This window comes from Chiroxiphia lanceolata, chromosome 5, assembly GCF_009829145.1.
Source record: "Chiroxiphia lanceolata isolate bChiLan1 chromosome 5, bChiLan1.pri, whole genome shotgun sequence".
Classification (NCBI taxonomy): domain Eukaryota; kingdom Metazoa; phylum Chordata; class Aves; order Passeriformes; family Pipridae; genus Chiroxiphia; species Chiroxiphia lanceolata.
In genome coordinates this window covers 45374539-45402489 of record NC_045641.1, presented here as the reverse complement: position 1 = coordinate 45402489, position 27951 = coordinate 45374539, and the positions used below count along the sequence as shown (strand labels likewise).

Below are 27951 nucleotides of genomic sequence, written 5' to 3'. Positions count from 1 at the left end.
AAATCTCTTTGTTATGGGCAGCAGCTATGTCAGAGAGCTGTACAGTGAGCTAGGGCAGCAGTGCTGGGTAAGCCCATCAGATGGCTCTTCCACCAGACTAAGTAAAGCTTGAGTCCAAGGACAAGGCAAGAAGAGGAAACATTAGATGAAAATTAACTTAAGATGGGATTGAAGACTTTTGCACAAACACTTCTGTTGCAGTATTTGCAACGGAATGACTACATCATCCACAGGACTAATTTAGATTTTATTCTGGTATTTCTCGAATATAAAAAGTCAAAATTCTTACATCGATCTTGAAAGAAAATCCATGCAAGCAGGTCAAAATGTTTACAACTTAATTTCCCCCCCCTTCCCTTCAGTTTTCACTTCGTAACCCAAGTGTCTGTCCCTCAGGTTTTTTCCACAGCACATTGTTAACAGAACAATGATAGGCTAAGTCAAGGGTGCAGTAAGCACCAAAATAAGAGTTTTCATTTGAACAACCTCTCTGCAATAGCTCAGTATTTCTTGTGGTGTTTAAAGCACATCCATTTCACTTAATTCTGGCTCCATGTGGTTTTGAACTTTAAGGCTCCTTTTTCTTTTATACCACCACAACCTTCACTCGTGAGAATCTCAAAACCTAACAGTCACGAAAAGCAGCAGTACGAAGTACACTGACAATTGCAGATGACAACCTGTCTCTTCCCTTTCTCCTCAGGAGAACCAAATCTGGATACACTGTACAGAATTTATGGCATGAGAAAAAATCCCAAATCTGCTCTGTATGAAATAGGTTTGGCCCATCAAAATAGAGATTCATGTAATAACAAAATGCTTCTACATTTAAATTGGTAGGTAGTAGAAAAAACTGTAGCCTTCCTATTTTCATTTTTACAGACTCTTTCTGTTGTCAGATTTCATTAGTACTGAAGCCATACCGCTGTCCCTTTACCACAGTTGTTCCCTGTAGCATAACTGAAGTGTTTTCACTTTACATTTCAATTCACAAAACACTTTGAAAGGGAGTAGAAGTCAAACTAAGCAGTAGAGCTTCATTCTTTAGGTTGCATAGAGATTGAAGAGATTTATACAACAAATGCTGTGTAAAAAAAAAAATGGCACTGCTGAACAGCTCAAATGTGTGTGACCAAAAAAAAAAAAATCAAAATATTTATAGGCAATCAACTCTTGAGTTTGTTAGCAACAGCAACACTGTACATTTTACATTATTATCAAATACATAATTCAAGAGTTACAAAATAAGGTCATGCATTACCACTAAATCTCATACAAGCTTGGATTGATTTCATTCCAAGAATCTGAAATGGAGACAACACATTTTTTTTATGAATAAGAACTCAAAACTCTGGATCTTGTTTTTGCTTTCACAGACTCAATATAATCTTGTTATAAGAAACCTGTACAAGTTTGCTCAATTTAAAGTGATAAAATAACTACTGAACAAAAAAGTGAGCATTAAAGTGATCAAAAAAGGGAGCTAAATGATTTACTCTTTTAAAGGCAGTTTCAGAGCCAGAGGTACCCTTCTACACCATGGGTTTGATTTTAACAAAGATTAGACATTCATCATGCTCAACTCCACCTTCTCCTGTTTCACCTGGCAAAACAGTGCATTTCATAGTTTAAAGTAGTGAGCTGAGCAAGTGGTGTCCCATTCTGCATTAGGTTCAGTGTAAAGCAGGCATACCCATGTGTGCACTAATGAAATAGCAACACTCCTTCCCTGGCCCCCTCCTCACATCTGAAAGGATGGATAAGCTGTTGGCAATACTTCCACCTTTAGGTGCACCTGAACAGTTGTGTGTTCTTTCCAGTTCTGGAAGTGACCTGGACCAGGAGCTAAGAGAGGTGGAAAGGAGCATCCTACCTGCCATTTCAGAAGTCTTCAGCTTTGTGGCTCATGCCTCTTGTCAGTAGTATTTATGCCTCTTCAAAGAGAGCAGCATTAAGAGATCAGATCATCTGTCTCCCTAGTTTCACTGCATTTACATATGGCACAAAATCGGTTTTCTAAGAGTAACTTGTGGCAACAACCTTTTTTTCCCTAAAAAAGTGTAACAGCACAAAAAAATTCATAGCAGCATTTTCCACAATTTGTGTTAAAAAAGTAGAAGTTAACCATTTGTGTATTGAGTAACAAAAGGTTTAAATTACATTTATTTTCCATTTTACACTCACTATTTACTAGGTGGACTATTTACAAAGGTTCAAATGTTATATAAGAGAATGAGCTTTACCCAGAATTAACTTCACATGTGAGGTAGTGGTCTACCTCAACCTCTGTTTTGGCTGGATATAAAGGAGGTACAGTTGGGTTTACATCCTAGAAGAAATTCAGAAGTAGGAAGTTCATGTGAATTAGACTGCGTTCTTGTAGAAGAAATCATGCACACACACACATATGGAGAGAGAGAAATCCTATGGTAAAAACATTAAGACCAACAGTGGATTTCATTTTCATCTTTATGGCTGAAGAGGAAAAAATAATTAAGAACAGGGTAGTTGTCAGCTGTACCTCATTTATTCCAACTAACTTTTTAATCAAGAGGCCAGCTTTTAGTTGAAGAACCTAAAGAAACTGATGTTAAAACACTAGAGGGTGAAGAATTTAATAATTAACTTAAAACTGGGGTTTTCAGCACACCCACCCTCTAAATAAGACAAAGGAGTATTATTTCCCTACTAGTGTAATAAGTATCCTGTCCCAAGCCTGGGAGGTAGCATTACGAGCTCCTTGCAGGGCAAGACACCTCAACACATGCTTGCTAATAGACACCTTTGTAACGTAATGGTGCCCCCTGGCTAAGTCTTACTTTCTTCCAAACATTTTAAAATTGTAACAGACTGCAGGAACACTACATGAGATGCTTCTAATTGAAGATTAGAAGTTTTTGGAACCTGCAGAGTAATTATACCACAAACAAAACGTATCAATCTTAAAAGGAAAAAAGTGGGTGGAAGAGGGATCTACAATGCTTTTCACACAAGTCTTCTCACAGTTCATCAGTTGACCAAGTTTTGGTAGCTGCAAGACAAAGTTATTTTTCTTGCTCTAGTTATACATTACATAAAGATTGCATAGGACAAGGCAACCTTTTGGATAACTGAGGCAAGCAGTGCTTAGTGTCGGTATCCTTTGCTCTTGACGGGCTGAATGTGGTTTAGTGCTTTATTGTAGTCACCCTTATGCATCTCTGCCTTCAGCACATCCATTTACTCAATTACTGCCAGCTTAAGATCCTAGCACTTCATCTGTGGATACCAAATAAGAGTTTAGTAAAAGACTATTTGCTCAAGCTTTAACTACTGACTAAAACTCACAAGTCTTAAATAAGCTGAACACCACTGAGATGCATATTTTATTTTAGCAGATATGGAAATTTATATACTCAAGTTTTTTTTTAAATGGCCTATTAAGGCATCTTAAAAAAATCCCTATATGGCTTTGGTTTGCTGAAATACTATTTTACATTGTTAAAAAAGAAAAACATGTTCAAATAAATTTGACATTATGACACATTCACATATTTCACTTAGAACGGACAGTTATACAGATGCCTACATGTGATCACAGATGTCTCCCGACGTGATGGCATGAATAAAAAGGTACTCCAAATGTTTATCTCACAGTAGAGGGCAACCCAGAAGTCTGTGCAGAAGTGACATATAGGGAGTTATTATCTGAAAGAGGGGGAACCCCAGAGTTTCCATTGGTGGGTGAACAGCTCAGTTTCAGTTTTTCCAAATACTCTGCATGAACAGGCTTGTGACACTGAAGGACCTTGATTGCATCTTCTACTTTAAACCATTCTCTTTTCCTTCCTGAATGAGGAAGAACAGAGTTACAAAATTTAAACAGCACCATTGGTTGCTATCTAGTCATTCACTTTTTCTCAGTTCTTTAGAAGCTGAGGTTATCAGGTAAAAGAGAGTGAAAAGACCTTGAAAGAACTGATGAATGCAAGAGATTCACTCAAGCTTACTAAAATGCAATTCATAATAAAGCCTTTGAGATAACACTCTTGAAGAAGATGCTGGACAGAAACTCATGACTGTTCATATGCTCCAAAAGCCACATCTAGTCATTAGAGAAAAGGATGATATAATTTAAATTACTTGATACTGCCTTCCTACATTGTCATGCCTAGCGGAAAACCAGTCTTTAGACTGAACATGCATGCATGAAGTTACAGAAGAATGAGTTGGTCTGATGTCAAAAGCAGAGTTACATACTCAAAAATCTCCATATATAACCATGTATGGACTTACTGAGGTTAGCATAAGTTTTAGAAAATAATACACCTTATACCAGAAATATGTTTATATTATAAAGTTTCAAGACTTAATCCTACTATGATCATTCTAGGACCATCTTTTTTTTTTTTTTTTTTTTTACAAGTCAGTCCTTCAAAATTCAAGGTCTCTGAAAACAGACAAGGTCAAGGATAGTATTATTAAAAGTGGGATTAATTCTATTTTTCATTTGGTTTTACAACATTGCAGGTACTATGCTTGAACATATATAAACTGCTTGTTTAAGATCAAGCATATCAGACAGAAAAACATTCTACTTTTTAAGGAAAAAACAATTTAGCAGTATAGTATTTGGCCTTTAAAAAAATTATAAGCTGTGTCCCAAAGTAATAATGATGTTTATTCCATCATAATACTTAGAATACTCTAATATAACGTAAGAGTAACACAATGCGTTGGAAGCAACCCTAGTTATATGTGTACTAAAGAGCAGAAGAACAGCATCCAATAACTTCAGTTTCTATAACAGAATTAGTATTCCCCCCAAATTATACAAGTTGCTTCGGAAAAAGGAAAGAAGTCTGCTTAATACATTTGTAAGTGTAGCATGAGGACAGAGAATTAATTTACCTATATTAACTGAATCCTCCCAGTCTTCCAGTATTTCCGTCACAGTAAGAACATAAACATATGTCCTATGCTTCCGATCCTGGTTCTGCTTGAATATTAGAAGTAGAAGTTTTAATTCTCAGCAAAATTTACAGACTTACCACAACTATAAGATTAAAAATTACTTACCTGTAAAGGATACTTGCCAGCAAACCTGGCTTTTATTTTAACTAAACAAACTTCTGTACTGATGAGACCCAAAGTGATGGGAAAACAAAAGTTTTATTTGAAACAGCTATTCTGTTCTACTAGGCTAAGAAACCCCAAGACAAAGACAACGCAAACAATTTTGAAGATTGTGAAGTTGTGACCAAAGTATGTTCTTGGTCATCCAGGTCATCTACACAATGTTAGCTATAAAGTTTCACTCAGTAAGTGAGGCAAATTAAATAGGCTGTGCTTGCACTCATGACAAATGCAAAAATCATTACCAGGTCTTGCTCACTTGACGCGCGTGCCACAACTGCAGCACTAACACCTCTTTAGAAGGCATGTGTTTTGCACAAGGCAGGTCAAACACAGACTGACAGAGGTGGTCTGCTCAGGGCAAGGCTGCTGTGCTGCAACCAAGTCCATACAAGGCTGGCATGGACATAACTCCCTGCTAGCTCCAAAGCAGGCTAGTGGCAGTGTCTGAGGTGCCGCCTGACTAATCAAACCATCCTTCTACTTGGAAAAGGGCCGAGCTCCTAAAAAACCTAGGAACATCTACAATTACAACTATATTAAGAATCAAGAGATGTTATGGCCTAGCTCCCCTTACAGATGGTTGTATCCTTGTGCCTCTACTTGTTCCTACTTAACTCTGTTTCACTACAAGCTCAATATAGTTTTAGACTGTTGTGCTTCACTAGGAAATAAAAATTTTAAGAGAGTTCTTTGTTAGTATCACTATTACATGGAATAGATACATCTGTACCATGTACCCTTTCTGGCTGTAGTTCTACAACAGAAGGATTCAGTAGCAGCATTGATTTCCATCTTTGCTTAGTTCCATCCCCAGGTCACAAGGTGTGGCCCCCTCAGTGGTACTAAAAACTGTGGGGCCATGTTGTGAAACTGAAGTAGGGCCTTGATTTAAATTAGAAGCAACCTAAAAAAGTGACATAACACAGATTTTTCTCTTCTGGTCTAGCTGGTGGTTGATGCCTTCAGAAGAACAAACAGCTTAATTACCAATGAATCACCATCCTTTGCAGCCCTCATTTTAAGGCAAGAACATGATAGGTATCCTGGGTTTTTTTTTGGTCTGAGCTGGGAAATGGAAAATACTTCTGTAGACTGACCAGCAGAATTAAAACACAGACAAGTTAATATATAGGACCTTCCAGTTGTACTCAAACCCAAAACACATCAGAAAAAAGGCGAGTGCTACTAACTACAAACAGGAGCTTCTCCAGTCTTGTCATGGCTTCCATACTTCTCACAATGGGAACACCTATATCACTGTATCAACTAGTAAGTAGTTGACTAAGTAATCTTTCAGACAGGAAATCCCTGTCAGGAATACACTACTTCTGAAAGCTGGGTGAAGATTTGTACCTAACTGAGACTAAGGGACTTGCACTTACCATACAGCACAACATAATAACACTGGATGTATTAGGAGCTGATGATTACTAACACCAGTCTACTTCCATCTAGAACCTGAGCAGAAGTGGGCAACACTAACACTAAAAGAGAGTTCTATCTAGCATGCATCTTCTTGCTGTTAATAGCTCTGATTCTGATGTTTACACTACAAAATAGAAGTTTTGAACTACATAGTTTGCTAAAGGTTAGATTTATCTGTTATCCAAAGCCTTAGCCTTTTTAGTGAATCAAAGCCATAATGAGATACACTTCATATACAGACCCATCAATTTAGCTGTGTGAAAGTTAGGGTTAAATTGTTTCAGCAAAATCTAACCAGGGAGGAAAAGTCAAAAGAGCACCCCAAAGAAGGCAGGTGTGATATTTTAAAAATCCTAAATCTGTCAATGTTGTTGTTGTTTTGGTGGGGTTTTTTTTGTTGTTTTGTTTTTGTTTGTTTGTGTTTTTGTTTGTTTGTTTTTGTGAGTTTTTGTTTGTTTGTTTTTTCCACATCTAGGTGTTGTCCAAGTACTAATTTAATCTTTCCAGTAAAGGTCCAAAATGACCCTGAGATGAGCTCAGTTGGTTAGAACATGGTGCTAATAACACCATGTTCGTGAGGCTGATCCCTGTATGGGCCATTCACTTACGAGCTGGACAAGATGATCCTTTTAGGTCCCTTCCAACTCAGAATATTCTGTGATTCTGATTCTGTGAAATTTGTATAAGTACTTTGAAATCTTCCTATTCAAATCTTCATACATCATGTAACAACTGAAGTCAGTCACCTGTCTAATGTAGCATGTCCAGTCGCAATGCAAAATTATAGGAAGGTAATACTAATGAACTTAAGTCTGATGTTGCAGTTTATCAATTTTCACAGAAAGACACAAACAAAAACCCATTGTTTTTTAAAACTTAAAAGCAATAGCTCACCTCAAATATCCCAAGTAGTCTGCCTAGCTTTCCCTTTACTCCAGCCTACAAAACAAACAGGAAAAAGCGTTAGCATGCAGTATTAATTTAAAAACCTAAAATATCAGTACCATTCTCCTACATTAATTAGCATGCTCCTCCTTATTAGGGCTATTTAAGCAAGTGTTTTAATTAGATGGTGCTGTACTGCTTCTGAACTTTCTAGATTTAGAATACTTACGAGTAGTAGAGTACAAAAGCTTGTCCTAATGAGTGGATCAAAGAATGCATAAATCTTTCAAGTTTTCCATCCAGACCAAAATGCTGTATTACTTACCACATTCTTTGTGTACTGTATTTTATTAAATAGATAAATGATATCCAATACTGAAATAATCCAGGAAAGTAGATAGGACAAGAGATAATTTCAAGTAGTATAATAACTGATCTAGAGAAGCAATACTTGAAACTCCATTGCTATTTTACATAGAAACTTATGTACAAGTTTTCACAATACAATAACAAATTAAACTGTAGGTAATTGCACGGATCTTGCAGCATAATGATTTCATGTGTGCTGGTTTTCATATAAAAGTGTAGCTTTTGGCATGTAATTTGAAATCCAAATTTATATCCCTGATTCTCTACATTTTTGAACTCTTTTCTAGCTAGTAATATTACAAAAGGCTTTAAATTCAGAGTTTTACTCCAGCATTTTAAAACAATCCCTTTGTGTATCAGCCTGTGCTTAGTGATCTTTATCAATCCAGTTCAGGTGGTCATTACTTTCTACTAAGATTCTAAGGTTTGCTTTTCTAAAAGTAATATATAACACCTTTTCCAACACATATAGCTTATGATCATCCATTAATTCTAAACAAAACTCAGTCCATATGCCTGAGACACAAAGGTATATGTTGCCTAGTGGCAGACAAAGCCATATTTAGATTTTTTTTTTGGCTTGTTGTATAACTGATATTTAAAACAGGGCTTCCTAGCACTAAGATGACATTTTCTAATCTTTAGTCTTTGCTTCCAGCTTTAGCCAGAGACAGTTATTGATGCCTTACATCTTTATATAAAGGAACCATATGGATCTTAATTACATTTTAATGAGTACCTCTGACAAATCACTGGACAGGCTTTAGCAATAAGTCTAATCAAAGTATTACAAGTGAATGTTTTCTGTGACTGTCTTTTTAAAGAAAGCAGATGGCTGGTGATATTTATTAAGCTGTTTTGATAAAGGAAGTCTGATCTCAGCCCATGCAACTCAAACATTTTGCTAATCTAGAGCAAGAGCTAGACAAGAAGTTAATGCAAAACTACGTACAATATTCTGTTTGTCTGCTGCCATAACCTGTAGAGCTCATGAAGCTGAAATACATAACTAGACCTGCTGGATAAGTGATTAGGCAGCACATTAATTAGAAAAGTGGCAGGCCCTTATTTTGGTCTGAAAGAGTAAGCTATGCAACAACAGGTACTAAAGACTGCTTGTGCTTTACACTGTGTAATGAAAAATCACTTATAAGCCTAAAGGAACACGATGAGGTAACATTAAAATTTCACTGATCAGTCCTAATTTCCTCAACATTACAGTATCTTTTAAAAAAGAGAAGCAGAACCAAAAAGACTACAAACTTATGCTTCTGTTCTCAATTTCTGCTTTTCTCATTCAGCACTATCTAGAATTATTATATCCTTCAGATTTCTACATTGTGGCAAAGTGAACAACTAGAAAAAGCAATTTCCCATTATCCTATTCCATCAAAAGTACATGTGAATCTGTGGGATTAGTGGGGTTTTTTTAATACTTTAACTGTCCAAGTGTGCAGCTTTAGCTGCACAAGTTTTGTAACTTCATTTATCTCCTGAAGTTGCAGCAGAGAACAAGATTGTTTAATATGCTTAAATATATGGCATAAAAGCATGACAGCAAGGCTAGTACAGACTCTGAAGTTTCTCAAACGTTAAAATAAGCTTTTCCAAGTACTAGGAAACTGCACTAAAGGAGACTATGCTCCATCAGAGGGAGAAAAAAAAAAAAAGATGACTCCTCACCTCAAACCCAAATAACTGCCTCCCCAGTCCATGATCCCAACCTCCCCTCAAACTTTTAATATTCTTTAACCCTTTTAGAAGTCCTGGCCAAGGCCTTATTTACATTATAAAGATTTTTGAAGGCAGGTCTATGGCAACAGGACTGTGAAAGGACAAAATATCATCATCAACAGACAGAGTAGGGCTTCTCTGAGTTGCTAAGTGAGAGTCTGACAACTAGTATTTAACACGTGGCAAAACCACCACGACCAGCTAAGTTTATCAGTACTGAACAGCTTTCATATACAAGTTTTTTCAACCTATTAGCACCCCACAGTGACAATGTGAATTTATCAGTTACTCTAAGTGGAATTTATTTAACAGTTTCTTCTTTCTCCCTCCAAGGAAATCAGTTGTTTAAACAAATACTCTTAGCTGAGTAATTCAGAATGAAGTGATTAAAAGAACTCCATTACATTAACTGTAAAAACTCCGCAAAGCTTGTAATGAAGCTCTGGTGCAACCAGATGTTACTATATAAACGTGATTACTGTCACTGATGTCTAGTTACTCTCTAGCCAAAGATACATGCTTCCAAAATGTAGCATCATTCCTGCAAACAGCAGTGTCTTCTGAAAACCTCTATACCCACAAGTGTAAAAAAGGTAGTAATTAGAAATCCCATGATTTTTCTCTGAAAGTAATATATTCAACTCTATAATCTTCATAGTTTTAAAAGTACCTTAGTTTTGACACGTTTTGAAGGAACTACATTACAATAAGAACTTGAAGGAAATTTTCTTGTTAGCAAAAGCACTTAAAAGATCACTGTCAAATTTAAGTGCCAGAGGACCAAGAAACACTTCAGCTTTATCCCCAGAATGTCAAATGAAGTTCCCCATTTCCCACTAGTAAGCTTCTAATCCAATGCACTGGTTAAGTTCTAGACTTTGAAGCATTTTGCCTCCCATAAAAACATACTTCTTCCTTTGGTCTTTAAGTACCCATGGCTGTTAAAATATGGCTCTTCAAATAAACAGAAACCTATAGGCTGCTATAAGCGTGTGAGGAAGTCTGAACTTTGGGAGAAAACTCTGAAAACCCCCCAGCACTACTTCTGACAGGCAAGCTGTTAAATTAAGTGCTACACTTCCCCAGAACAATTACCTAAGGAAGTCTGAGTACTATGGAAATAAGACCTCAAATCTGAATTTCATGCATATATTTTAGCATTAGTCTAAATCCAACCACAAGAGGGAAAACTATCCACTTCATCCCATAATCTTTCTGGCCTGGAGGTCATTCCTGCTGGCAGCTCTAGAGGTACTGCAGTCTCAGATGTGCGTCAGACTTGCCTTTTTCCTGTAGATGGAGCAAGAGTCATGCTGCAGTTTAATTTTTAAGCTAACAGTCTACCAGGGCAAAAAGTTGCTTAAAATCTGAAAAATTTGAGTTATTTTTAACTCTGGGATGTGTCGGATAGTACTTTAATGGCTACACTCCTGAAAGCACAGTGCAAGATTATTCCTGCCCCTTTTTTGCATATTCTTATAAAACAAAGCGTTTCACTGTATCTGCCATAATCTTTCAGCTGAAAGGGTGCTTTATTAATTTATTCTTGAAGTGTTTACCTAGTCCTACTCTGTAGCATCCAATCATTTTTAAAATATCAGATGATCATTGGAGCCGATTCCTCTATTTCCCGTGAGAGGTCTTAGATAATATTACTGCCATTTTCACTGTTGCACCAGATTAACCTTCAGGATCAGCCTCTTCTTCTCAGAAGCTACATTCACACAGGTCTGGAAATTGCATACTTTCTAGTGGGCATTTCAATATACCACTAAGTACAAACAAAGCAAGAGTCTGTTTTTTGTGAGATGGAGCAAGAAAAGGGAGTGAGAGGGTGCTCCTCCATTGACAAGGCTGAACATCATCAGCTTGCCACTCATTTGTGTCATTTTTCTTTTAACAGTGCATGTGCAATCAACTTACTTTCATATTTCATGCTATGCAATTAAAGACTAAGCTCCAAATTCATTAACAGAGTAGCTCCTCATTTAGAAAAGGTTTAATACCTTTAATACCCTTAGATTGCTTTATACTGTAACTTAATTTTGGTACTTCGCTTTCAGGTTTGTAAATGTTTATTGTATCTAAATAATTAAGATAGTCTGTCAAGTTCTTGTAACCTATGAAATGTCAGACAAACTTAAATGAAACATACTAAATATTCAGTAGAGGTAAAACCCCATATCACTAACATGAACAGAACTTAAGGATGAAAAAAAAATCTGGAGTCATGTACACAGGGAGACTATGAAACAACTGCTGTCCATGTAGATTTGATCTTTGCTTGGGTTTTAAAACAAAGGTTTTAAATACACTACTGTTGGTGTCAAAGCGAGGGATATTTAAAGCCAGTGGGCTATCAGCACTCCTACTGTTCAGAAATGCCATTATAAAACTATGATTTTATCCATTTAAATAAATTAATAGAAACCAATGCTTAGTTTGTGCATGACCCAATACTGAAGAAACATGTCAAACCAGTGCCAATGTGTGTTCTTTGAAGTTTATTCATTCACAAAACTCTTAACAGTTCACTGTACTGTAACCAGCTTGCCAGGTGACATTGACCTCAGTATAAAAATAGAAAGGACATCTACCTCTAGAAAGGTCAGTATGAATTTCCATGGCTCAAACCCCTAAATAAACCTGTTTTTTTTTTTAAATATGGCACTTTTCAATCTTGTGGAAGCACTTAAGATTCAAGAATATGTAGTTCAAGAATATTTTAATTTAAGGCATGAGCTTTTAAGGCTGATCAGCTACACAAGCTATTAAACCCCAGAAACTCCAAAGGTGTAGAACAAACATCACCAAATGATTTTTGCTTATTAAAGCCTCTAGCCTTTGAAAAGTCTTTATGTGCTTGCAAGCACAGCTCAAGGCTGAACATGGCAAGCAATTTGTGTTGTACTCCAGATTATCATAAAAAGCATAGTCCCTTCATGATCATCCATTCTTCACCATCAAAGAGAAAAACTCAAATGTATGACTATAGTTCAGTCAGCTCTAGTTTGACATGGAGTTGGCACTTTACTATGGCTCATCTTGGGCTATGCCTTAGGTCAGATCAGCAATTAAAACTACTAGTGTTCACAAGAAACCTGAGCACAGGACTGTGCTTTTTAATCACACCCATTGAACTTGTGGCAGTGGGAAGTGCCCGGAGTTTCTCCAGAGGTGCTACTGCTGCTTAGAAGCCTAAATATTTGCTGACTCATTCCTAGAATCCTAACTCTTTGCTCTTTCAAATGGACTGCCTTATAGCTGAGTATGTCTTGTGTAGGTCTAAATTGGCTCCTCCAGCAGAACTGAACACTGTCCAGAATAACTTTGATTGAGTGAGGCTTATTTATGCTTTAACCTTGCTACATGAAGGCTGCTAAGAGCACTGAATAGTGAACTAGTCTGTTCCCTATATAAGATGGGAGGAGGATCATTGACTCACAGTTCAGAGATCTCATTTTGACACTGAACAGCAGGCAGCATTTGGTGTAAGTCACATCTACATCAAGTTCCTAAGCCACAACAACACAACAGAACCAGTCTTAAGGCTAACCAAACTAAACCACTAGATAGCACAGCTAATAAAAAAATATAATTCCACATACTAATTAGCAAGAACATTAATGTATTTTGTGAATAGCAGTAGTCAAACTGGGATGAGAAAACTGTTAAAGACTAGTAGAAATCCTGTGGTTCACTCGCCAGGATGCATCCCCTTTCTGCAAAATCTTATACCTCCTATTTACAAGTATGACATTTTGATTTTTCTTTCAGTTTTACTTGGCTTAATGTAACATTTAACATTTTTGACAGTTTTCCTAGGAAAAATAAATAGCAAACAAAACCCCAGAATTTTGAATTTGAAATTTAAGCATTGTACTGGAGTGGGAAACTGCCTGAATTCATCACAACTTAAAGCTCTGTTTTGCCTAGGCATAGGAACAGAGACAGAAAGGCAAACTATGGTGCTTTCTTTATAGATAAACAATCTTAAATGTATGAATTCTCAACTGCTCAGATAGATCAGCTTCTAATCTGCTTAGCTTGGAATGTCCTCAAGGCTCTCTTTATTTCTCTTTTTTATGCAGATGCACATTGATGGTTAGTTCATCTTCAGTCCATTCTAGAAGAGATGCGACTCAAAACATTTTCTTCACAAACACAGAAATGTTACACTACTAGAATATGTCATTTGGCATAAAGTCACAGTTCCACTTCCATTAAGTGTTTTCATAAAGGTAGACAGAAATTTAGCTATGCAATGAAAGAGTGCTGGGAAGCAAGCTAAGTTAATTAGTTCACCTCACCACACTATACCCCAAGTTCTAACATAGAACTACAGCTCTTTGAATTTGACAACCACATAGGTCTCAGTCAAATACTGGATAAAGGAGGCAGTTGCCTCTTCCTTCTTTCTTCCCATCTGAAGATAGCAGTGGGAAAAAGCAGCTGGATTTTTTGCTTTGTTTTGTTTTTGTTACCTCTTCATACACCTCTCTCACGGCTGCTCCCCCTGGCTCTTCTTCCGGTTCCATTCCTCCACCTGGTACAATCCACTGATCTGGGTATCGGCTACTGCTTACCAACAGCACCTATAAATAATTGCAAGTGACTGTTAAATACAGCTCGCAAGTCAGGAATATTGCTACTATCTGCTTTTTCAGCAATGCACTTATGCACCTAGCCAGGTGGTTTGCAGACTTTAGAAAGGAAACATAATAGGCAACCAGTAGTTGTAAAAAAGGTGAAATAATTAACATCCAGTCTTTTTAAAACAACTTAGTCAAGACAATGTCGTTGCAATCTCTTTGTACAAACACTTTCATTGGATGCTTAGACACAATGTGAAAAATACAGAAGACAATACGCACAGGAATGAAGGCATACAACAAAAATCTAGTAACAGCTCTCCAATACTGAGCAAGTCTTCAGATCATATAGATGGCAAAGCATGAAAATTAAGATATTAATGAAGTTAAACTTCACATAGAAGTGTAACTAATTCTTCTGGAATGTCATCTTTTGGATAAAAAAAAAAAAGGACTTCTGTAAGTAATTCTAATTTTTAGTCTGAAACAAGCTTCCTTTCATGTTACTGAAGTGTTACGTTAGTATGACATGCGTACAATATTGCATAACTAAAATACAAGGAGAGCACTTCATCGGCCTTTCTCCAATTTGGCTTCTTTTAAACGTTTACGTAAGAGGAAAAACCACAACACATTGAATTTGATTTTTAAATTGAATAAAAATTTTTTCCCAAGACACTTTAATTTCACTGAATTTGACTCTAACTTGGTTCTATCCTTGATATGCACTAATTTAAAGCCCCCAGTCTATAGGGCCTATCCTTCATAATATTCAGAGCTGAAAAGATTTTATCTACCTGTCCAGCAAACTGGAATGCCTTGTATTTGGAGTAATTTTGCAATACAAGTTGATGAAAATAAGACCTTGATTCAGGACCACATGGAAATAAATAGTTTAACTGGTATTTGAGATACATCCCAATTAGTAAGACAGTCATCTGTGTAGTAAAACGCTTCATATTCTAGGGAATACTTATATAAACTCTACCCTGAAGTCAAAGGACAACTGTGGGGAGTATAAGGGCAGGGTCAGTGCTCAAATCTTTAACAGCAATTAAAAGACTAGCAACAAGAACCTCAGTCTAAAGGTTAAAGTTTTAACTGGTGCCAGAAAACTGAAGTGACAGTCCCAGCCTTCACCAACTACCTTTATGGACTTTAAACTTATCCCCTGATGGATTAAGTAGGAAAATGACTCCCTGATGACAGCAACAGTGAAATGATTACCACTTACACTATGTCCCTTTGGCACTCATGGAAATAGGTTGTAGGTTCACCTACAGGAACTGAGGAGTGTAATTAAGATGACTGCATACTTTGTGAATGCAACAATGCATGTGCATACTGAGGTGCACCTGGAAGAGCCTTATCTGATAGGTACCATCTTGTAATGTTTACCTTATGTGCAGTCAAGATTAGTCCTACACTGAAGGATTCTCCACTGTACTAATTTCCCCCCCATTTTTTTCCTACACTAAATAAGGAACACAGCAGAGTTAGTACAGAAGCATTCTTAGCATCTGATCCCAATGTTTGTTTTTTTTTTTTTTCAGTCAACTCAGATATTTTACTCAACTATCTAAAAACCTAGGAGTAGTCAGCAAAAGCAACAAGGTTAGACACAAATGCACCTCAACTTGATCTTCACAGCCAAAGATTTTGATTTCCTAGGATTCTTTCACATTAACAAAAGATTTCCAAAGCATACACAGCCCTACTAATTGTAATTTAGAAAAATTTAGAAATTTTAGAAAATTTTAGAAAAAATTTAAAAAACATCTAGGTGAAGCACCTCTATCACTACAAAGAACCACCATGTCAGCAGTACTTAAAGAACAGTTCTAAAATCCAAGTTATGAATTCACTTATGAGAGTCCAGATATAAGCATTACACATTACTTTGTGCTGATGAAGCTAGCACTCACTCCAGTCATGTGACAGGTAGCAACGATAATTAATAAAAGGACATTATATCACATTAAATCATTCCCAGCTTGGTAGAACAGTTTTAAATCAGCATTCATTTTTTAGTTAAGGCTAAACATAAAATTCTTAATTACTACTATGGGATAAAGCAGGTTTCTCATTCTGGCAGTGTAGCATAAGCCAGGAATCTTTTATGTGTTTATATATAGTAGTTGACTACTGCTAATATGACTATCAAGCTGGGTTTGTACATCTATTAGCTTTAAATTACCCTTTTAAAAAGCAGAAACAAATAGATCTAGCAAGTAATCAACATTAAAATACATTAACTCTTGTAGATAGGCTCTACAGCTACATATACAATGAACTCCCAAGCATTACAACCTGGGAATTCATTTTAGCAACTATCCAAATCTCCACTAACCCTGGAACTGAATCATTTGCTCAAGCATATTTCCTTCTACGCTTTATTCTCCTACTGCTTTTACAGAATCCAAGGGATCACACTAAGATATATCCCTGAGACTTTCAGATGCACAATTTTTTTCATCCATTAACATTATCACGTGAAGCCACCAGGACACGAAGCATCTATCCTGGGGTATGCTATCAAAAACATACTTGGTGGTAATCAGATTCTGCAAATGCTGAGAGCTGACAGCTGGCAAGATTGCATAGTAAGGCTGAAAAGCACTCCACACAGATTCTTTCAGACACAGTATCAAGTAGTCTTGCAATCACTTCCAAGTTTTTGGTTTCGGTGTGTTGTTTTTCATTCCATGTAGTGAATGTAGTTGTCAGGTCTTTCCATCGGTAAGTCTCCAGAAGAGACATCCTGAATTACAAAATCAGCAGCAAAAATCACGCAGTTCATCTTCCCTTAATAGAAGATAATCAAACTTAGAGATCTAGGTTGCCTGGATATCCAGTCTTTTATGAGGAGGTTCATGGTCACGCAAATTACAGTAGTCTACTGAAAAAGAAGACTGCAGAATCTCACACACCTGCAATTTTGTCTGGCTTATACACACCAAATTTTACATCATAACCTCATTAGGGTCAGAAGAAAAAGCAAAAGTTCTTCCTATGCAGATAAATCTGTATCCCATGCAGATAAATCTGTATCACCAAATGCAGAAAAAGGATTAAGGTGTCTTGAGTTGTATTAGTTGCTAGGGATCAGTGCCTCTCCCATGTCTCTGAAAAAGGCTTACTCTTGATAACTCTTGTTCAAAAAGTTTACAGAGCATTGACATCAAATCTGCTTGTCTGGTTATACTGCTAAGTTTATTTAACTCCAAAGACTAAGGTAAAGATATAATTTTCCATAATGCTGCCAAGTGAGGAAGTAAAGCTGCAAAATTCAGCAAAGAGGAAACAAAAGAAAAATTCTTCCACTAAGTGTTATTGCCAAGTTCCACCTTGCTTTCAAGTTCAGAAATAGCAATGACCTTTGAGTGCAGTGAGGAGGAGTAACTGCTAGCTCACCTACTTGTAATAAGCACCTATTGATACGCATAACCATGATATGGTTAACCAAAAACCCAAAGGTAATTACAGTGCAGGTGGCATCATGGAACTTGGTCACTATAAATGCTAAGCCTCCAGACAAACAACTGAAAATTTCTAAAGATGCAAAAGTTTTGGCCTGTTTAGTGTTCTCAAGTCAAAAACACTTGTGAAACAGCAGTCATATATTCCAGAAGACCAAAATGGCAACAGCTCATAGTAGTACAAATTACAACCACAAGCTATTCCTCATTATATTTTTTTCCTATTAAGCACTAGAGAAGTAGAATATGGTTTAAGTTTATATAAAATATCATTGCTTTCTATCTTCCTTAACTGTAGGACAAGATAGCTTACAAAAATAATTGTATTACAAACCAACTTACATGAAAAAACACAGTTAAAGTTGAAATTTGCTAGACAGAACAAACTCCCCCCTTCCCCCCCCACTGGATTTTTTTGACTTCAAAACAAAGTCATCCACAACCTGAAGTAAAAGGAAAAACAAGCTTACAGTTGAAAATGTATCATTCCAATTCCACAATAATTGTCATTAGATGTAAGTTCTCCACTCCCAGCCTAATTACATCTATCCCTCTCTTCCCCACTGCACAACCCATTTTTTCCCCTTACCTCACTCTCACTAGCTACATCCAGCTTGCTGTTTGAATTACCTGATGGAGACAGGCAAGTCTGCCTTTTTTTATAGTACAACTGGCAGTTAAAAGGAATAATGTTCAAGAGAAATGAATCAACCCCTCGCTCCCAAAAGACCACTGAGCACGTGCGACTCAGTTGCAAAGAACACCACATTGCTCAGGTGTACTACTAAACACTGCACAGAGAAGGAAAGGAGAAAGCAGGTGCAGGGAAGACAAAGGATTTAGCTCCCAAGCTCTACAAAGCTGAGTACACACAAATCATTTCAGAAGCTTTTAACTGGTCAGAATATAGGAAAGATTGTAAAGGCATTAAAAGGTACCTCTCAGGTACAAAACAGTGTCAAAATCCTGAAGATGATCCTGATGCCTGTACATCACAGACATCAGGAGCATTAAGAGGAGAAAACATCCAAGCCTACTCTGAGAAAAAAAATAGATCATATTAACCTCCATCAGAATGGGTCCTAACTTAACACACTCAATTTGGAAACTTAGCCTACATGGTTGGTCTGCTAAAGTTACAAGCAACTAAAGGAGTCAGAAAGATGGTTTAATCCAAATGCAGCCAAAAGGGTCAGTCAACCCCTATGATTTGTTTTAAAATAAACAGATGCTCAGGGAAGAATACAAATAGTAAATATTTTATTATTCCCTAACACTTTCAACCTCCAATTGTTTTCAGCTTAGGAGCTTCCTAAACAGCACTGGGAAACTACTCTGAATGCTGCAACACAGGAACACTATTGAGAAGCAAGGAAAAGCACCTCTTAGAAAACACTGGATCACATTTCCAGAATTCACTATATAAATTCTTAGGCAAAAGCACACATCTTGAATTAAAGAGCATATGTCAACCTGCTACTGTAGTTAAAAGATTTCCTTTATCTAACACTTTTTGCTATTTTAAGAATCACTGCCTCAGTAGTTCTGAAACAGTTTCTCAGTTTCACTATAGGCTAACGTGGTATCCTTGTCCTAGAATGCCATTGCCTCTTTTTGAATTCCAGAAGGTTGAAAAATGCAATAGAGCTTTACAGTTTGCCATAGACAGCATTTAGTAAGGAATGTTTGCCTTCCTAAAAATATTCTCAGTAGAGTGACTGCTTATAGCCTCATTTGTTACTGCAAAAATTTTCCAAGTTACTTTTTAAACCTGGAGATATAATGTGCACAAAGTTATTGTAAAGTAGTAAAAACCCTTTAGGATCAGATTTCACAGCATTTTAAAAACCAAGACTGCAACATCTTTACTTTCTCCCTTACAATGGCACAATGAACTCAGGAAGCTGATCTGGCTAAAAACTGTTTGTCCATTAAAGCTTAGTTTCCAGCCTGTGCACACAACACCGATCAGGACACAGCCATTCAAGGGTCAGCGCTGCACAAACTGGGGCAGAAAGGCACAACTGCAGCTACCCCATTTCAGATCAGCCTAAGCCAGTTCAAGAGCCTCTAGCAAAGTACTTCAAAGATGACAGACTGAAAAACAGTTCCCAGCTATGACAGAGGTTAAAAAGACAATTTAGCCTAAATGGACAGGAACTGGCAAAACAGCAGAGGAATGGCTAACTAGCAATACATCAATTCTGTAACACTCATTAACTTGAGCACAATATCGTGAATGCATCCCAGAAAACTGGGTTCTGTCTATACAATATATTAAAGTCTGAAGTATCCTCCCAACTTTACCTAAAGATCACTTTTCGAAGTAAAGTAGCAGCACAATGCTTGGACATCAATCAGTGCAACTTTACCCCCACTCTGAAGATGAATGAGATCAAATTACAGATATAATTTTATAATACTTCAAAATTAGATCTGGAAATTAATTTTCCTTTGAGATCTGACTTTAAGGCTATATGACAATAAGGAGAGAAACATCAGCCTTTTTCAGAAGAAGTTTTGATTTTAACTTACAGTTAAAATGATATTATTTTAAAATTTTTAATTCACATTAAATTCACATATTTGGATAACATGTTGTAGTGATTCAGAATTTGAGTGCCTTCCTCTGGCTATTTAAAGTACTTTGTTTTGTTCTTTGGCTAAAGTGTTCATATCAGGAATAGACAGCACTATACTACAATGGCATGCCAGTCAGAACACATTTCCTCTCGTCAACAAACACTCAAGTCACCTGTAACATTAGATCTCCCCCTAAGCTTTAGTATGCTTTGGAGAATCAGATGTAACAGGTCTCATGGTGTGATGAAGGATGCAGATCTTGCACCCAGACATATGGCAAAAGGAGATTCCTGGCTGAAAAAAACCCACTGCAAACAAACAAGGAAATTCCCACAAGTGCCTATAAAAGAAGTTTTACTTCTCACGCTGGGCCAGTTTACTTGCTAATCCACTTTACTTGCTAATACAGACCAAGGGAAAAAACACATAATGCAGCAGAGGTAGAGCTAAAACTCATATTGCTGTCTGTTTCTTTTAACTTGAAACCATGGTCTAATCTTGAGCAGGAGAACGGGGCTTTACTGGTTACTCAGCAACATAATCTGTTTGACTAAGGGATCAGCTTCCAAGCACTTGTGAGAAACAAGAGCTCCAAGTCTTTGAGAATGGTTCAGCTACATGTAAAGACATGACAAGGTTACTTCTTGACAAGTACAAGTTATCTTCTAGCCTTTTCTGTCTTTGAGATACTTAGAAAAAACCATGCGTCTCTGAAGACAAAAATTTGTTTTAAAGTATTTAGTTTTACAGGACTGGTTTCACTGAAGTGCTTAAGCACTAAGTTAGAAAGCCACTGAATTAAAATAAGCTTTTCAAGTGTTCTACAAACAAGACTGGAAAAAAAATACACATCAACCTATGGTCTGTGAACTCACATATCTACAAAAGATGTTTAAGGAAACAAGTCTACAAACCCTACCTAGACATATGTATGCATATATGTGCGTGTATATAGGCATACCTATCTCTAGCTATGATTTTAATATATTTGTGAAGAAGCTGGCCACTCTGCTATTTCACAGAAACTGGTAATGTGGAAGTTTTGAGAACCACCGAGCCAACTGCAGCAATTCAAACAAAAACTTAGCCACCAGTTTAAATCCTCTAAGTAAAGTTAGGATGGTGCAAGTAAGCGATAAGCATATTTTCCTCAAGTATCTAAACACAAATATTACTAGTTCAAAGTGATAGCATCTACTAAATAGGACAAAAAGTGTGTTGCAGGACATCTTAGCCTGATGTTAGACAAGTACAGCCATATTTCCTTCTCAGCCCACTTTGAGCAACTATCCACCCCATTAAACACATCCATATGGCATAGACAAGCAATACCATAGGTATGGGAAAAAAATAATTGATGTTTCACAATAAAAATAGGTCATGGTTGACTGATTTCAGTATCTGAAGATGCATGAATGAAGACCAAAGCTTTCTGCCATGGTGGACAGATGAATTCCGCAGCTGTGCCAAGCCTGCAGGCTTCCACTGCTGCAAGGAGTTGCAGTTTGTCTAAAAATATTCCAACATGAAAGCAAGGTGCATATGCAATGCCTGCAGAAAGCTGTGTTTATTACTTCCATGGAAAAACAAGTGTCTTGTATTCTAAGTTGATTACCTGACATAAATCCTACCATAGCAACATAACATTCAACTTTTCTTAACATTAACACAAGCTTTAGCCACTGCAGAACCCCATATGAGCCTGCAGGGACACACCATAAGCAGATACATCATAAAGAGCCATTTTGGAAGCTGTTTATAGGTCTTGATTTTCCAAGCTAAACCCCTTGGTATACGCCTACAGCACACAGATCATAGATTCAAAGGGTGGTTTGGGTTGGAAGGGACCTTTAAAGATCATCCCAGATCATGCAGTAGTTCCAAGCCCCATGCCACAGGCAGGGACACCTTCCACTAGACCATATTGCTCATCCCACATGGCTGATGATGTTCCAAATATCAAGAAAATGCTGAGGAAAATATAAGGCAGCAATTATCCTATGTCAATTACTCCTCCTATATGTTAGCAGGGCAGGGACGTAAGACAGAACAAGTAAAAACCACAGTGCATTTGAAATGCATATTGATATAGGTATTCTCTGGTATTTTAAAATATGCCCATATTCTATAAGACAATCACAGGTAATCCGTATCACTACAGAGACCACGCCGGCCTTAAATATTGGCCTTAAATAGTCATATCCCATGTTATTTTAAAGCACACATTATTTGTTTGTTTACACCTGAGAGCTTACATAGAAGGATAAAGAAACCAAATGAAAAATTCCAAGCAAGGTATGAAACATCTTTCATCACCGTGCAAGTTTATTTACAATAATTCCTAGAACACCTTATTTTGCCAGAGTAGCCAAGTCATACTTCTGGGCCCTGGTTTATGGATCAGATGGCATTACAAGTCTTTCTGGTTTTCAGACAATTTAGACCAATGCACATAAAAATAACACTTTACTTTTTCCTTTATCCTTCAATAAAGGAGCTACAATACTAAGAGCCTATAATTTTTAACTCAAGGTAAAGAGGCAAAAGTTGTCATGCACGTGTATGCCCTGCTACAGGGGGGAAAAAAAATTAAAATCTATATTTCCCATAAGTGTATAACAATAAATTTTTCCTCACTGTCTCAATAGTAAAAGAAAACCATTGCCATCTGTTTTATTCTCATGTACAAGGCTGAACAACAAAGGCAAAATTAAAAATTGAAAAGCTTGAAGACTTTTCTTTGCATATCAAATTATTTTAGATATGCCACTAGCAACTGCTGGCTGAACACTAAAGTAGGGCTTTTGATACCATACTTGATTACATAAAGCAGTGTTACAGATGCCAGAATAATTAGAACGCACTCAAGGTTTATATTCAAGATAAAAATAACCACTCATTTATTTGTATAAGTAAGATGTAGCTGATAGGGAAAAAAAATAAATTACCTTTAAAAATTATTTCAGTTATCCAAATTACTAGAAAAATTATGTTTATTACTATTTGTTCTGGTTGCTTTAAAGGCTTGTCTTGTTCTCTGCTTTGAGAGGAAAGAATTTCCTTGTCTACCCTCTGCCCAGACCCCAAGACAGCAGCATTTTATGTAAAACCACTGTTTGCAGAACACGGAATGCATAAGCAATTCCAACCTGTGGAAGCAGCTGGTCCTCACAGTACCAAGAGGGGCTCTCCAGCAGGCTTATTCTAAAGCTGCCATCCACTTCTAGTTGCTCAAGAGAAACTTGCATTTCCTTATATACCGATCCACCAGCCCATCCCAGCCTGCTGAATACCATCAGCTTTTTGCACACATCTAACAGCTTCTTGTTTGTTCAAAGCAAAAAGCCTGCAGCCACCACACACTTCATGCCCACATAGCCTTGTTTCATTTTTTCATGGGATTTCTCCTGCTTGTTTCTGGGTTTTTTTTTTTTCTTCATTCAAAGGGCAGATAATGCCTGCAATTACTGTTTTATTTCCATTAAGAACAACAAAAGGAGCCAGCACTTAAGCTCATATCCAGCCATCTTGCTCTCTCTTCAGCCCAACAGCACTGAGACCAAATCAGGCAACACTTCAATGATAGCAGGCTAAGATCTCCTATAACACTCAAAAAATCCCAAAGCTATTGGCCACATTACTTGACTATTTGGGCTTCCTCTAGGATATTTTTCTTTTTAAATCATACAATATCACACCATGAAGGCTACAAAATCTAAACCAAACTGGACTATACAGCATTAAAGTGTTACGTGTGGAGGCACTTGAAGATGAAGAAACAGGAAGGGAGGACTTTCACAGTGGTGTATCTGCACAACCATCAATCATTACAGGTACGTACTTTCAGCTACAATACCAGCTCTCAAGACAAAGCAGAGGCTTTTGACAGGTTGCAGGACTGCGGGCAAGACCAGTTTCCAGCCTGTAACACTCAAGAGAACTGACTTAACAATTTTAAGTTTGGAAGCAAAGTTGGTAAGTCTAACTGGACAGGGTGCTGTAGCCAGAGAGTAGGAGTTCAGTGGCTGTATTTAAAACTGTATGCAGGAACCACCAGACTGAATTTTGCCTCAGCAGTATTCGACAGCCCACCTATGTTTCAATTTAAGAAATAAATAAGAAAACAGAAAACAAATATAAATAGATGCATAGATGTATAATAATAACAGAATAAATGGATGTACAATGGAATGTAAAAGATGGGTTTGGTCAAACCCATCCTTTGCTACCACAGTTTTTCAATTGACATGTTACTTCACTGTCCAGAAAACTCAGCTGTAACACTGGCATCAGCAAAGATACAAAGGTAGCATAAGAAGTGCAATATGGTTAGAAAATGGACCAAGAAACCATAACAAGCAGATTTTGATAGATGAACAATAGAGACATTAATGTTTTAGTAACTTGCCCAATTTTTGTCAATGAGCATAAAAGGCTATTACTGAAAATGTGGGTCTCTAAATTGAGAGGCAGTACCCATAAGTCATGATATCAACAGGGGATATCAAGCTGAAGTTGCAAAAGAAGGATCACATTCAGTTAAGAACAAAATACTGTGAATTTCTGGTGCAAGCTGAGAGTTCAGAAAGTGGGAACAAGTTACTTAGATATCACCAGTGAGCACAAGATGACTACATGACAGCTTTACTATCATGACAAAGATGGGTCCTATTAAATTTTTTTTTCCTGCTATAGCTAGAGAAGTATTAGTAACCTTTTACACAGTACGGTGAGATCTCATCTAAAGTGACCACAAGTGTTGCCCACGTTAAAAAATATGCTTGTCAAACTGAAGGAGATGCAAGACCTACCATGATTATCAAAAGAGAAAACCACTTTTAAGAGAAGGGGTTTTAAGACTTCAAGTTCATAAAAAATGCTAAGAAAGGAATGACTGCTGTCTACAGATATGTCAGAAAGCTAACTGTGAGAAAGGAGAAAAAGAAGCTAAAGCACAGGCACAACTGGATACAGACTGGCCTTTCTGACTGTCAGAATGGAACTAGAAAGACAGGTTAATTCTAGGATTTGTATCAGAAGATTGCTGTAGATACTCATTCCTCCAGAGAGAAACTAATCAGCTAAAAAGTAGAACAAGAGTTACTGAGTCTTGCAGACAGTATCTCTAGTTTAAAAAACAACAACAACAAAAACTTGGGATTTGGATTTCTTGCTTTTAAGACTCTTAAAAAGAAATATATTGCTAAAAATTGCTTTCAGTTGTCTGTTCTATTTTCTCTCTTCTAATGTCAAGCAACTATTTGCTTATGGGGTAGTAATCCTCTAAATCAAAATAACTACAAAATCTATTCTGCCCTGTGGTTCTTCTCCTCCCCAGCACCCAATAGCTTCTGCAGCAGTCTCCTGTTCCCCTCTTGTCACAGTCACCCAGGTACCACATTTGTGTTCCTTCATACTGGAAGTCACCTTGCACTTTAAGACCCTGGAGATGCTGGTCAGTGGTACAATCTCTAGAGACTTAGAAAGGGAACACTGAAGATACTTACATGGAGTTTGAAGTAGATCTACACAGAAACTTACCAGGACAACAGTGTTCAAGAACACAGAAGCAAGCCTTTATCCAGCCAATTTGGGGAACGTGGCTGGTGATTCAAGTTAATCACAAACAGCATTCAGGCATCAAACTTCTAAGGAATAGGTTCTGTACTGATACAAGTGAAGCTGGCACTTAGGAAACAGCTACTAAGCAAGTTCAAGCTGTTGTCACTGCTTGCTTGGAAATAACTTGTCAGAAAGCAATTTGAACTGTTTCTACACACTTAATCTATGTCCTAAATCTGACGTGGTGTTATCCCATTTAGTTCACCCTTGAGTGTGTCTACTTGCATGATGCCAAAGCCCAGCCTCACGCCAGCCATACAGGTACTCTATCTGCAATACCACAATGGACTCTAATCCAATAAGTGTCAGCACCCACTCTTACAGCCCAGCAAAGCTGCTACCATCATCCTTAGCCTCAGAGGATGTTATTACACACAACATTATTTTGAAGCAGCCAGTGATCTCATGTGGATGCAAGACTGAAAGAGAATAACATGAAGTTGCATCAGGAAATGAAGAATGAATGGAAATTACTGACAAAGGTGACCTCAACAATGAATTTCCAACTTCAGTTGGTGCAAGAAAAGCTGTTACAGTGGCTGAAGTGTTTGAACTCCAAATAAGTCTGAGCTGGAGTAGCATCCAAAGATAAATACTAAAGTCACATAAATGGGGAAGCATGCTGGAGTATCAGAAACCAAAGCAAAGCTAGACCAATAGCAAAACCTTGCAAGATTCCTGCTGAGGGCCTTTCTCCCTTATAATATTAGGAAAAGCTGATCAGCATGGTTCCCAAGGCTATAATTATACAACACAGGGAATGGCATACACTAGAACACCATACAGATTTTTTGCCTAAACCCCAGTGTCTGTATTTTGAGATCAGGCCTCTCCCTGCTGCATTATATTGCTTAGTAGATATTTAAGCAAGACATCTGCCGTATTGGCAGCTGTCATCATTGGCAGATGACACCAACATCTTCCAGCATATAGATAAAGGGGAGAAAAAAGCCCAAACCCTAACCTTTGTAGTTATTTCATTGCTACTAAGCAACAAAATGAAAACAGAAATCAAAAAATGGTATGCTTCCAGCCTGAGACCCACCTATAAACGAATTTTGCAATGAAACCATCAGCCGAGTACCCAGATAACGGGCAGTGCCATTGACCTTGGCTCGGAACACGGGGCAACTTTGTTGCCACCTCCCGATTCTGCTGCAACATAAAACCCCGCGTGAGTGCTACCTCCTACAACCAAATCCGCAACACCACCCCTCCGGCTCCCGAGCATCCTGACAAAATATTTCCAAGCCCTGTTTTACTCTCTTGGTGGGAAAACAGAGTTTTCCAAGCACAACTTCTTTATTATCCTACCCCATGGGGGGCACAGAGTTCGCCTTCAGGGTGACACACCAGCCCTGCCCTCCACGCGCCATTATACATTAACCGGTTTTCCGCGCGTTGCGGGCACACAAAGGATAACCCTGGAGTTCCAGCCAGTGTCGTGTCGTGTCGTGTCGTGTCGTGTCGTGTCGTGTCGTGTCCCGGGAGCGAGCGAGCCACCTGCCCCTCCCTGCTGTCCCTCCCGGCCGAGGGGCGCCGGGGCCGCGCACAAAGTCGGCGCCGCGCACGTGGGCGCGCGCCCCGCCGCCCCAAGATGGTGGGCGAGAGGCGCGCCCGCCCCGCCCCCGGCACGGCACGGACCGGACCGCCCGGTGACCGCCCGCCGCCGGCTCCGGCCGGCAGGGACCCGCACGGCCCCGGCGTGTCACCCCCTTCCCCGTCTCGGGGCGGAGGGAGCCCCGGCATGACTGTGTGCGCAGGGGATGTCCCGCGGCAGGCGCCCGCGCCTCCCGGACAGACAAAGGGGTCCCGCCGCTGGCGGCGGAACGGGAACCTGGCCCGGGCCGGGCGCGGCGCCCCCCGCCCCATGTGCGCGGCGGCTCGGTGGGCTCACCTCGTCCTCCCGCTCGCTGCGGAAGCACAGGCACGCCGCCCGCTTCTTGTAGCCCTCCCGGTCGTATGTCCGCGTCTGGTTCGGCTTGAATTTCATCATAGAGGCGGTGACACGCCGGCTGCCCCCGGCCGCCGCTGCCGCCGCCACGGCTCCTCTCTGTGAGCGCCGCCGCCGCGCCCCCGGGACACCGGCGCGGGCCCCCCGCTCGGGAGCGGGGCAGGAGGCAGGCCAGTCCCAGCTGCCAAGC

General features: G+C 38.5%; 1 protein-coding gene across 2 annotated transcripts; it reads right to left on the bottom strand.

Moving 5' to 3' along the window:
• Positions 1-226: 226 nt before the first annotated feature.
• On the bottom strand, positions 227-27951 carry NUDT4 (nudix hydrolase 4). Of its 2 annotated transcripts, none has more exons than XM_032688284.1 (5): positions 27705-27951; positions 14016-14126; positions 7438-7482; positions 4891-4978; positions 227-3828 (listed from the first exon to the last, which is right to left on the bottom strand). In XM_032688284.1, exons 1-5 carry the CDS (start codon positions 27801-27803, stop codon positions 3626-3628), a joined length of 546 nt encoding a protein of 181 aa, XP_032544175.1. In that variant the 5' UTR covers positions 27804-27951; the 3' UTR covers positions 227-3625. The 2 variants fall into 2 exon arrangements, with proteins under 2 accessions (XP_032544175.1, XP_032544176.1); XM_032688285.1 differs by having other exon boundaries at positions 4891-4975; positions 27705-27932.